The following is a 13,630-nucleotide window of genomic DNA, read 5'->3' as shown; positions in this document are numbered from 1 at the left end:
AAGGATGAATACCCAACTTTTACATCAACTTGGATGGGACTGGAGGAGATTATGCTATGTGAAATAAGTCAAGCAGAGAAAGTCAATTATCATATGGTCTCACTTATTTGTGGAACGTAAGGAATAGCAGGGAGGACGTTAGGAGAAGGAAGGGAAAAATGAAGGGGGGTGGATATCAGAGGGAGAGACGAACCATGAGAGATTATGGACTCTGAGAAACAAACTGAGGTTCTAGAGGGGAGGGGGGTGGGGGGATGGGTTAGCCCGGTGATGGGTATTAAGGAGGGCACATACTGCATGGAGCACTGGGTGTTATACGAAAACAATGAATCGTGGATCACTACCTCAAAAACTAATGATGTACTGTATGGTGACTAACATAACATAATAAAATAAAATAAAATTTTAAAAAATTAAATAAATAAATCTTTAAAAAAAAAAAGACAAAAAGAGAATCTTGAAAGCAGTATGAAAGAAGCAAACCATCACATACAAGGAATTCCCAATAAGGTTCTATGCAGATTTTTCATTAGAAATAGTGGAGACCAGAAGGCAGTGTGCTGATACAAAGTGCTCAAATGAACAAACACCCATGTCAGCCAAGAATCCCATATCCAGCAAACTGTCCTTCAAAAATATGGGTAAAATCAAGATATTCCCAGACAAACAAAAGCTTAGAGAGTATGTGTCCCACTAGACCTTTCCTGCAAGAACTGTTCAAGGGAGTCCTGCAGGTAAAAGAAGAGGGTACAATAACTCGAAACTACATGGGGAAATAAAGATCTCAAGAACGGTGAGAATACAGGCAATTATAAAGGCAAATATTATTGTAGCAATGGTTTGTAACTGCACTTTTTGTTCTCTACATGACTTAAAAGAATAATATATAAAACCTAGTATTGTTGTAATTTTGGTTTGTAACTCCAAATCTTGTTTTCTACATGAAGAGGCTGGGTGCATTTAAAAGAACTATTCGTTTACATTTTTAGTCACAGACCGTATAAAGATGTAATTGTGTGAAATCAGCAAACAAAAGGGGTGGGGACAGAGCTATAAAGGAGCACAACCTTTGTATGTTATTGAACTTAAGTTGGTATAAAATCAAATTAGAGTGTTATATCTTTAGAATGTTAAATGTAATTCCCATGGTAACCGCAAAGAAAACAGCTATAGAATATGCACAAAAGGAAAAGAGAAATTTAAACATTTCCCTACAAACACCAACTAAACACAATAGAAGACAGTAATGTAGGAAATGAGGGACAAAAAATATATATATATAAGGCACACAAAAAATTGAACAATGACAGAAGTTAAGTCCCTTCTTTTCAGTAATTACTTCAAGTATCAACGGATTAAACTCAACCATCAAAAGACAGATTGGCACAATGGATAAAAATACATGATCCAACTATATACTGTCTACATGCTGAGACCCACTTTAGATCCAAAGACACAAAGAAGTTGCAAGTGAAAGTACAGGAAGAGCTATTCCATGAGAATAGTAAGCAAAAGTGAGCAGGTGTGGCTACACTAATATCAGCAAATTAAATGTGAAACCAAAAAAGGTTATGAGAGACATTATATATTAATTAAATGTTCAATAAGGCAGGAAGATAGGATTATAAACAACTGTGCATCTAATGAAAACCTGTAAAAATATACGAAGCAAAAACTGATAGAACTTAAGGGAGAAATAGCTCAAGAGTAATAGAGACCTTAATATTCCACTCACAATTATGGCTAGAACAACCAGACAGAAGTAAGCAAAGAGAAAACTTGGCAAAATAAGCCAACTAGATCTAACAGACATGCAGAACATTCCACCCAAAAACAGCATACACATTCTTCTCAAGTGCACACGGGACATTTCCCAGGACAGACCTTATGTTACAAATGAAGCTCCAACAGATCATCATACAAAGTATCTACTCCAACCACCATGAGATAAAGAGAGAAATCAATAACAGAAAATTCACAGAACTGTGGAAATTCAACAACTTTTAAACAACCAATGGATTACAAAGAAATCACAAAGGAAATTAAAAGAAACTTAGAGACAAATGATAAAAAACTTGGGAGGGCGCCAGCTTTGGCCTTAGCCAGCGAGCGGCGGAGGATGGAAAGCAGCGACGAGGCGGCGGTCGAGAAGTGCCGCGTCCACTTGCGCCCCGGCACGCTGCACCTTCTGCCCTGCGAGGTTCTGGTTAACGGGCCCGCCCCGGTGGAGCGCTTCTTCACCCCAGCCATCCGGCAGGGTACCGATGGACTCGAAGTGTCGTTTCGGGGCCGCAGACTACGGGGCGAGGAGGTGGTGGTGCCGCCCGGCCTCGAGGGATACGTGATGGTGATGGAAGAGAAGGGAGAGGTGCTGGGGAAGGACTTCTCGGAGGGTTCGTCGAACCTGCGAGAGGAGCAGGAGCTGGCGGCACCCCCAGAGGCGCTGGAGCGGGACTTTGACCGATTTATCGGAACCACCGCCAGTTTCAGCCGCTTCACGCTGTGGGGCCTGGAGACCATCCCCGGTCCGGATGCCAAAGTGCGCGGGGCCCTCACCTGGCCCGGTCTGGCTGCAGCGATTCACGCACAGGTGCCTGAGGACTGAGAACTGGAACTTGACATTGAAAGCCACCGGTCCCTCCACCCCAATAAACCAGCTCTTCCTTCTGGAACCACTGACTGATTCCATCACCCCCCAATAAACACGCTCTTCACAGCAAAAAAAAAAAAAAAAAAAAAAAAACTTGGGAGGTGCAACATAAGTGGTGCTAAGGGGGAAATTTGAAGCTATAAAATATGCTTATATTAAAAAAGAGGACAGATCTCAAATCGATGACGTAACTTTACAACTATGGAACTAGAAAAAGAAGACTAAACTAAACCTAAAGCCAGCTGAAGGAAGGAAAAAATAAAGATTAGAGCAAAGATAAATGAAATAAAGAACAGAAAAACAATTTTAAAAGTGAATGAAAGCAAAAGTTCATTCTTTGAAAACATCAACAAAACTGGCAAACCTTTAGCTAGTTGGACTGAGAAAAAAACAAAAAAGAAGACTCAAATTACTAAATTCAGAAACCAAAGAGGGAAAATATTACACTTCAACGGAAATAAAAAGGATTAAAAGAGAATACATTAGTACCCATGTGGCAAGAAATTGGATGAATGGATGAATTTCTAGAAACACAAAACCTACTAAGAGTAATCATGAAGAAAGAGAAAATCTGAATAGACCTATATCTAGTTAAGAGACTGAATCAATCATAAAAAATCTGACAGAGAAAAGCCCTGGGTCCAATGACTTCACTGGTGAAATCTACCAAAAATGTAAAGAAAGACTAACATCAATCCTTCTCAAACTTTCAAAAAATTAGAGAAGGGACATCTCCTAACTCACTCTATAAACCCAGCACAACCCTGATACCAAAGCCAGACACAGACATGACAAGAAAAATAAAGATCAACATTCTTTATGATCACTGATGCAAACAAAAATCTTGTAATACTAGCGAATAGAATTTAGCAAAACATTAAAAGGATTACACACGATGACCAAGCAAAATGCAAGGTTGGTTCAACATGTAAGCCAATCAATGTAATACATTATATTAACAGAATGAAGAAAAAAATCCACATGATCATCTCAACCGATGCAGAAAATGCAAATATTCAATACGCTTTTGTGATTGAGGGGAAAAAAGCAAAAGCATTCAATGAAACTAGGAAAAGGAGGGAACTACAGGGGGGTCTGGGTGGCTCAGTAGGTTAAGCGCCTGCCTTCAGCTCAGGTCATGATCCCAGGGTCCTGGGATCGAGTCCTACATTGGGCTCCCTGCTCAGCGGGGAGCCTGCTGCTCCCTCTCCCACTGTCCCTCCCCCTGCTTATGCTCGCTCTGTCAAATAATTTAAATAAAACCTTAAAAACAAAAGCGGGGGGGGGGGGAACTACATCAACATAATACAAGCCATACATGAAAAGCCCACAGTGAGCACCATACCAGATGGTGAAAGACTGAAACCTTTTTTTTTGGTCCGGATGCCCACTTTCACTATGTCTATTCAGCTTAGAACATAGTACTGGAAGTTCTAGCTACAGCAATTATGAAAGAAAAAGAAATAAAAGCCACGTTATTGGGAAGGAATAAGTAAAATTACTTGTTTGCAGATATGATCTTGTATGTAAAAAACACTGAAGATTCCACAAGAAGATTGACCTAACAAATGAATTCAGCAAAGCAGCAGGCCACACAGTCAACATACAAATATCAGCTGCATTTCAGGGGCGCCTAGGTGGGGTAGTTAAGCATCAGTTAAGTGTCCAACTCTTGGTTTCAGCTCAGGTCATGATCTCAGGGTAGTGGGATCAAGCCCTGTGTCTGGCCCTGGGCTCAGTGTGGAGTCTGCTTGAGACTCTCTCTCCCTCTCCTTCTGCACCCCCCCCAAAATAAATGAATAAATCTTAAAAAAAAAATCAGTTGCATTTCTACACACTACCAATGAACAATCTGAAAAGGAAATTATAAGAACAATTCCACCTAGCTTCAAAAATAATAAAATATTTAGAAATTAACTTGAAAGACTTGTACAATAAAAACTGCAAAACTGATGAAAGTAAAGAAGACATAAATAAATGGAAATACATCCCATATTCATGGATTGGAAGACTTAATATTGTTACAATGTCAAGAATACCCAGAGTGACCTACAGATTCAATGCAATCCTTTATCAAAATCCCAATGACATTTTCTGCAGAAATAGAAAAACCCTCTTAAAATTCATATGGAATTGCAAGGGATCCCAACATCTAAAACAATCTTGGAGGAACAAAAGAACAAAACTGGAAGAATCATACTTGATTTTAAAATTTACTACAAATCTACAGTAATCAGAATGGTGTGGTGCTGGCATAACGACAAACATACAGACCAGTGGAATAAAATGAAGAGCCCAGAAACAAACACTTGCATAGATGGTTAAAATAATTTTTGATGAGGGTGCCAAGACGTTCCACCGGAGAAAAGAGTCTTTCAATAAATTCAATAAATAAATGATACCAGTGGAAAACTGGTATCCACATGCAAAACAATAAAGTTACCCTTCCCTAATACCACATATAAAAATAACTAAAAATGTACCAAAAACCTAAATGTAAGTCTTACGACAACAAAACCCTTAGAAGAAAACATCGGACAAAAGCTTCATGAAACTGAATTTGGTAGTGATTTCTTGGATGTGACACCAAAGGCAGAGGCAGCAAGAGAAAGAACAGACAAATCGAACTTCATGAAATTTGTAAATTGTGTGCATCAAAAGACACTATCCAGAGTAAAAAGACAACCCAAAGAATGGGAGAAAATATCTGCAAATCATAGATCTGACAAGGGATTAACATCCAGAATATAAAGAGAACCCCTGAAACTCAGCACCACCACCAAAAAAACATTCAAAAATGGGAAAATGACTCAAATAGACATTTCTCCAAAGATATATAAATGGCCAAAAAGACATGAAAAGATGCTCAAGATCACTAATCATTGGGGAACAGCAAATCAAAAGCACAATGAGGTCCCACTTTACACCACACACTCATGAGGATGGCAATGCTCAGAAAAGGAGGAAACAGAGGATGTGGAGAAATGGGACCCCTGTGCGCTACTGGTGGGAAGGTAAAATGGGGCAGCCGCTGTGGGAAACGGTACGGTGGGTCCCCCAAAAGTTGAAAACGGAATTATGATTTGGTCCAGAAATTCCACTTATGGGTATAGACCCCCCCAAAATGGAAAGGAGGGTCTCGAAGAGATATCTGTACCTCCAAGTTCGTAGCAGAATTATCCCCAGGAGCGACCACGTGGAAGCAACCCAATGTCCGTGGATGGTTGGATGGATGGATGGATAGAGGCAGAATGTGGCCTATCCATCTAATGGAATATTACCGAGTCTACTGCACCTGCTACAACACAAATGATCCTCGAGGGCCTGGTGCCGAGTAAAACAAGCCAATCCCAGTAAGACAAACACTGCATGATTCTAGTTACGTGAGGTACTTAGCCAAAAAAATCTCAGAGACAGAAAGGAGAATGGTGCGTGCCAAGGGCTGCAGGGAGCAGGTAGGGGGAGTGAGTCTTTCATCGGGACAGAGTTTCAGTTTTATGATGTGAATGGTGGTGATTCCTGCGCAACATAATGAACATATTTACGGCCACTGCACTATACACTTAAAAATGTTTACGATGGTAAATTTTATCTTATGTGTATTTTACCATAACAAAATGAAAAAAATTACAAAACATACGGGAATACTTAAAGAAATGAAATTATAAGTGGAAAGAATGCCTTTAATCAATTCATTTTTAAGATATTTAACTTTAATATAAATAATTTCAGATTTGCATTAAACCACTACATGTTCTATTTCTTTCAGGCAGCAAACTAAAATTTTATCTTCCAATATGTAACTTAATAACAACCACAGCCCTCCTGGAAAAGTATAAAATATTATCACAGATAAATTATAAATTAACCCATCAACCTCTACTTAGTGGCTATTGTAGAATATGGCGTCCTCGCCTTTTGCTAAGGAGAAGGGTTATGTTTTTCAAATACATATATTCACGGGAGAAAAAAGTCTATCTGTGAACATTTTAAAACGAATACATATCTGTATCTATCTCTATAAAGGCAACATTTGTATTTTATTTTTCTTTAAAATTATTATTATACTAGACATTTTTCATTTAAAAAAAGCTCAGAGGTAAGCTGTATGTTAGGAACTACTGTGTACAGATCTCAAGCACGGCCATAAGTCATTATCACAATAACAATAACGCACACTCTGGTTTTATCTTTACATTATAATGCGTATGTTTAAACACAAAAATATTTCAAATCTGGGAACTTTTCGCCTTGATCTGAAGACATGGTCTATACAGCATTCTTGCAATTTTGATTATGGAGTGTTTCTAGAATAGAGAATTACAAAAGGCCAGAGCCCTGCCCCTGGAAGTATCCCAGGAAAGATTTCAAGCGTGGTGGCATATGGCCTTTATGTGTCTGAGGTACCAAACCTTCACTGTCCTGAGTGGCATGAGTCTCTCTTCTATAATGCCCCCTCCATGGAGAATTGTATTTTAAGATCAGAGAAGTAAAAGTAACTTGGGAAGGAGGAAACAAACTGAAATTTTCAAACATGCGTGTAAGAAACAGAGGTTTGTGCTACTGGTGTTTTCTTTCCGTTCACTCATCAAACCATTTTTTTTTTAAGATTTTATTTATTAGAGAGAGAGAGAGAGAGAGAGAGAGAGAGCACAAGCAGGGTAAAGGACAGAGGGAGAAGCAGGTTCCCCGCTGAGCAGGGAGCCTGATGAGGGACTCGATCCTGGGACTCTGGGACCATGACCTGAGCCGAAGGCCGACCCCCTTAACCGACTGAGCCACCCAGGCGACCCTCATCCAGTCGTTTTCAATGATATAAATTCTGGCCGTTTTGCTAATTACTTGGAAGACACTTGCTAGATATTTGGTTCTCTGATTTATTTGTGAGGTACAACATCTAAACCAATCCTGACAAGTTTCCAAAATATTTCCCCTAGTATTGCAAATATTGATCAGGTGAAACACTGGAATTTAAATTGAATTCAAGGGAAGGGCTTGGCACACAGCGGCCTCGTGGACATGGGACAGCAGGACCAGCCGCTGCTCAGCCTCTTGCATTCCAAGCACTGGACAGTCAGCAGTTAAGTCCTCGGACCACAGCCATCTAGAGCCCTCGCGAGGCCGTCAGAGAGCCCTAAAAAGAAAGCTACCACTCGACAGATAAGACAGGCTTCGTCATTTGACTGCGATGCCATTCAGTGTTCAAAACACAGGTGGGTGCTGTTTCTTGAAAATCAACCCATTTTAAGAATAGAGAGGGGTATATAATGTCAATGTGCCTAGGGTACATCCTGTGGGAAGAGGAGAGTTCATTCTACTCTTTCCAGTATGCACTCGGTTCCTAGGCAGAGCCCACAGCCCGTGTTAGAGGCTGGGGCCAGGAGGAGAGCTGAGCGCGCCTTTCACTGCAGTTGTCCCTGGTCTAGTGCAAGAGCCAAAAAGGGACACACACAGTGACACACAGTGCGCCATCGGCGCACGCACAGACGGGCAGGAGCGCAACGGTAGCAAAGAACAGAACAGAAAAGGAAGTCTTCTGAGTATCAGTTCTTAAACTGGGTCTAAGATCCAGGAGCTCCGCAGACGGCCCTTGATGAAAGGGATCTGTGGACCACGGCCCCCGTGTACGGCCAAAGCTCTGCTTCTGGAGACACACTCACTTTCTTTTTCATCTTACAGTCACTCTGAAGTTACTTCTTCAAATATAGTTTGTCAAGTAAAATCTGTTCTACACTTTGCTGCATTTAGTAGGTGTAGCTGGAAAAACCTATTGATAATTACATAACGGCATCAATATACAAAATACTACGGAAAAGTATTTTTTAAGAAAAAAAAACATGAGGCTTCCACGATCCCACTAAAAATGTGTTTCTGAGAAACAACTTGGAAGAGTCAGAAGAGTCACACTAGTGTTTACGTCAGAAGGAGAAAGACTGTCACACTTCGGAGCACTTGTAACCACTTCAGTTTATACAGCTTCACAGCAACTGGTGACCACAGCCTTACAAATGTTCAAACACAGCCGGCCTCTGACGGAGCTCCCGCACAGCAGCCCGCGTACCGTCATGAGCGTCTTTACCACACGGGACGGTGTTCAAGTACTGTGCTTGTGCGCTCGATTCTTCCACAGGAAAATGCCAGGGAAGGGAGCTGCCACTTGGTCCCTCTGTTTAGAACCAAAGCAGCTGTTCAAAGCAGAGGTAACAATCACCTGAGAAATAAATCCTCCAAGAAAACGGAGTTCCCCTTTGACTTTTATGATTTTACAGAACAAAGCATCAACATTCAAAAGAGGAGTATGTGGCCTCTGCATCAACTGTTTTGTACTTGAATTTATTTATAGCTGAACTAAAATGTCTAACTTCTGATCCATTGAGAGATGGTCTTAGAATCCAACCCTGAAAGACACTGTTGGATAGAGAACAACCTATGTAGACTCACTCCTATTTCCCAAATATGGTCCACATGGCTTATCTTTCAATGATATGTTAATCTAGGAGTTACAGCCACAACCTAGCAAATGGAGTATATAATTTGGATAAAACCTGCCAGTTGTTGACTCACACACTTATCATTTAAAGTATGAAACAGGGGCGCCTGGGTGGCTCAGTCGGTTAAGCGGCTGCCTTCGGCTCAGGTCATGATCCCAGGGTCCTGGGATCGAGCCCCACATCGGGCTCCCTGCTCAGCGGTGAGCCTGCTTCTCCCTCTCCCACTCCCCCTGCTTGTGTTCCTGCTCTCGCTCTCTCTCTGTAAATAAATAAATAAAATCTTTAAAAAAAAATTTAAAAAAGTATGAAACAAATAAAATGATTCTCTAATGTGAACTCTGAATTATCTTCACGTATCGTGGCAATTTCCATGCTTCTCTCCCCCCGACCCAGACTGTGAGCTATGTAACTATGGTGTTGACCTAGATCTTCTGAGCACCAAGCGCAGAGCAGGCACCCATATTTGCCCAGTAATTGAAGAAATCAAAGAGTAGAAACACGTGGAGCCCCCCCTCTACTCTCCAGCACCCCTTATCTTTGCACTCCGTGGGAAGCCAGCAGTCGGCTGTTATTCTAAGCTGTCCTATTCTGTGGCATGCCTTTGAAGCACTCCTTTGAGGCACAACCTGCCTGTAGCTGCCCATCATCAAGTGACCACAAAAGTACAAATGAGTACAATTTTATGAGTCTGAAACTCTTCCTAGGGATCCCCACATATGGACATCTAAACATTACCTATGCACACATATCCTTTAGTACAACATTTTCCCACTGTGTCAAACTCCAAGAAAATAAGGCATTAAAAAATAGACATGGGGCAGCTGGATGGTCCAGTCGATTAAGCATCCGACTCTTGATTTCAGCTCAGGTCATGATCTCAGGGCCGTGAGATCAAGCCCCGTGTCAGGCTCTGCACTCAGCAGGGAGTCTGCTTGAGATTCTTTCCCTCTCCTTCTGCTCTTCCCCCCACCACCCCACTTGTGCTCTCTCTCGCTCGCTCATTCTGTAAAATAAATAAAATCTTTTAAAATATGTAAATTTTGTCAGTCTTTCTATTATTATAAGGCTTTCTAAACTGCAAATAAAAGGTTCAATACAATTTCATTTTAGAAACTTAAGTTGGTTCTCCCATTACTTTTCTACAACTATTTAATCACGTGAATTCATTTTGTCTATTACTAGCACAATTATGTACTGAAGAACACACAATATCTATGCAGTTTCTTTTCAATTCTGTAATAACAATGAGGGACTTTAAACATTAAACTTTTTCTAATATTAAGAAAATTATTGTAAAAGGTAGCTCTTTACCAATCTCAGAGAGTACAGAATAAAGATTGGGAAGATGGGAAAGGAATTATCTCTGAGTCACTTTGTCTCTCGGTTTCCTTCTCCTTAATGTTACACAGTTTGCAAAGATGAAATTTGCTCTGGGGAGGGAGAAAGCAAAATGTCACCACGTGAAGCTGTTTTCACAATAGTGCACCCCTCTTAACAAACAACAGAGATCTGCTTTTTAGAAAGGATAGAGTATTTTGATTGGAAAAGACCTGAACAATGATGAGTGTGCTATGGTTTGCAGAAGAAATGACAGCAGAAAGTACATATAAAGAACATTAAATAGGAAGGCGATGTTAAAGGCCTAGGAACACTGATAATATTTCAAACTGGCTACAGTTTTAAACTCTAAACTTCAGGGAGAATTGCTAGGTCCTGAACAATAAGCAAATCAATTCTATCAATAATAACATGGATCATTTCTATCACTCGGGATGTCATGCAGTGAGCAGCTGGGGTTACCCTGACATTATAGGGTAAGCAGCGGACAGTATTCACAATGTGCATAATTAGATGCTGCTCAGGCAACAGAATACATAATACGTGAATTGCCACAGGACACCTGAATTAATTTGCTCTGATTCTTATTTAATTACTTAGGCTGATATACACTATGTTTTCTCTCCCTTGTAGTTCATACTCTAGAAAAGGAATATATGCAGATGTCACTTCTTTAAACGCTCACTTAATACTGGTGATTTCCACTTTCCAGTTAGAAAACCAGTTATTTAGCATGGTTTTTCCTTTCCTCCTTTTTGAAAGATGTACACAAAAAATAAAGCTTTTTCTCCTAAAATAATCCGGAATTCACTATGAATGTATTTAAAAGGAGTGAAATAAAATCTTGTAAGAAACACTAAATGGAGGCCACGAAAGGCCAGGACTGTTCCCATCGAGAACATGCGGTAACTCACATAGGCTAAATAGAAGTTCAGAGAACTACAAAGCCGCCCTCAGATTCAAATCCTGAGAGAAAATCCTTGTGCCCTCTCCTGGCTCTGGAGGTGACTGTGCCATGTGGGGTCCTTTTCCTCACCACAGAAACTAGAGCTCACAGGGTTTTCTTTCTCCCCTGTGTGCTGCGTGCACGAGCTACAGGCAGCCCGAGCTACCTGCACCTGACCCGTACGGTTTGGGGACGCAGTGGGACGGGAGCAAATTCAGGTGACTGCCTTCATCCCAAGCAAACCGGAAGTCTAGAGGACTCTTTTACAGTACACCAATATTACAATCTCTCTTCTAAGCTGAAAATCCTTAAATGGCTTCTTCCTTCTTCTGACAAGACCTTCAGGAAGGAGCCTGGCTACCCTTCCCCCACATCTGCGTGCTCACTCACATACAGTCTCACACGCTCGGCCATGCACACAGGTCACGCACTGTCCCATGCTCAGTCACGCACTGTGTGAACTGCGCTTTGCAGCCTGGCTGTGTTCAGCCAAACTCTTGCTCCCTCGCACGGATTTCAGGGGGATTCCACACATTGTCTAGCAGACATTTCCAACTCTTAGCAAGTGATAAGCAATATAAATCTGTGAAACAGAAAGGAAGTAAGCAAATATTATTCCAAAATATTAATAGTGGCTAAGTTAATAACTTTTTTTTTTAATTTTATCCATTTTTTTGACAGAAGAAAGATTTGAGAGCGCACAAGCAGGGGGAGTGGCAGAGGCAGAAGGAGAAGCTGAGCAGGGAGCCTGATGTGAGGCTCAATCCCAGGACCCTGGGATCATGGCCTGAGCCAAAAGCAGACACTCAACTGACTGAGCCACCCAGGCGCCCCCTAAGTTAATAACTCTATCGTACTAAGGAAGCCCTTTGGAAAGGCTTTTTCTCAAATAATGCTAAATTGTCTTTAATTAGAAGATGCTTTCTTCATAAATATTTTTACAAAAACACATAAAGATCTCGGTATTCTCTCCAGACCTCATTATGCACTGCCTCGTCTCCCTCATCTGTTTCCATGAACACCTTGAACATACTATTACTGAAGCACTCGTAAAAATAAAGTTACAAAGCAATGGCCAATGACTATCTCCTCCACAGGCATCCTCATTTTTACATGCCCATAATTCTCATTATCTGGCATTAGCAAGTGCTTTCTCAAATGATGACAACTGCTCACTAATCCTGGTACGTGAACAAGAGGGAAACGAAGCAGACTATACCAACAGAAATCTGCAGCAATTAAAAGTAAACTATAGACATATACTAAAACCCCTTAAGGATTATATATATATTTTTAAAAGATTTTATTTATTTCTTTGACAGAGAGAGACACGGCGAGAGAGGGAACATAAGCAGGGGGAGTGGGAGAGGGAGAAGCAGGCCTCCTGCTGAGCAGGGAGCCCGATGTGGGGCTCGATCCCAGGACCCTGGGACCGTGACCTGAGCCGAAGGCAGACGCTTAACGACTGAGCCATCCAGGTGCCCCCACAAACCCCTTAAGTATTATGAAGCATTTATAATATCAGCTGTTAAAATCAAAAGTTACTGAGTCCTCCAAATCTGATTGGGGAGTCACTGGGGAGAAGGGACTTCAAGCTATAGCAAAACACCATGATCGTGCAAAGAATCCAATGAAGCACACACGTGTACATGAGCAGATGCACAGCCATCCAGTCAATACAAACCAGGAAACAATGTGGGTATCACAGTCTATTAAATCCTATCCAAACTCACACTGAACTAGTGAAAGTACTTCATCTTACTGGCTCGTAATATTTTCAGGGAGAAGGACTTTCTCCAGAGTAAATATGCTAAACAAAAACACTGTGCTGACTATATCCCACAGAGACTGGATGTGGGAAAATTTAAGAACTTGAAACATTCTCTAGGCTTTCCCTTTTCACTTCAAAGCTTCTGTTCTCATTTATTCAAATTTAAGGTTTGCTGTTTTTAACGTATATACACAATGAATATATTTGTATTTAACAAAAGATTTAACTTACCCTGGTAAATGTGCCTTCAAAACTATGAATATCCAGTTGTGGCTTCTGGGCAAACACATAAGCACTGACAGAAAAAAGGTCCTGGAATACAGAATATCTGAATTCATTACATTATAATTAGACAAAATTACTTGGAAATTTTTCAATCACCAACTAATATTTTTCATATGTTATGTACCAAAAGTGATGGTTGGTTTTCCTAA

The 13,630-nt window shown here is 40.8% G+C and overlaps 2 protein-coding genes across 2 annotated transcripts in view; one reads left to right on the top strand and one right to left on the bottom strand.

The window, feature by feature from the left end:
* Positions 1-13,630, bottom strand: part of ATP9B (ATPase phospholipid transporting 9B (putative)) — a 266,980-nt gene that overhangs the window by 129,737 nt on the left and 123,613 nt on the right. The window contains 1 exon segment of the mRNA XM_035723907.1: positions 13,428-13,508. Within this exon segment, the coding sequence (XP_035579800.1) occupies positions 13,428-13,508 (81 nt within the window).
* LOC118356253 (ribonuclease H2 subunit C-like) lies at positions 351-2,743 on the top strand. The gene has a single exon (XM_035723908.1). The coding sequence runs from the start codon at positions 2,015-2,017 to the stop codon at positions 2,603-2,605; it is 591 nt and encodes a 196-aa protein (XP_035579801.1). The 5' UTR covers positions 351-2,014; the 3' UTR covers positions 2,606-2,743.

This window comes from Zalophus californianus, chromosome 14 (genome assembly GCF_009762305.2).
Source record: "Zalophus californianus isolate mZalCal1 chromosome 14, mZalCal1.pri.v2, whole genome shotgun sequence".
Taxonomy (NCBI): domain Eukaryota; kingdom Metazoa; phylum Chordata; class Mammalia; order Carnivora; family Otariidae; genus Zalophus; species Zalophus californianus.
This window is presented reverse-complemented; position numbering and strand designations above follow the sequence as displayed.

Excerpts from the sequence above, each read along its gene's own strand:
- LOC118356253 (XM_035723908.1), top strand. The coding sequence starts at position 2,015 with ATGGATTACAAAGAAATCACAAAGGAAATTAAAAGAAACTTAGAGACA.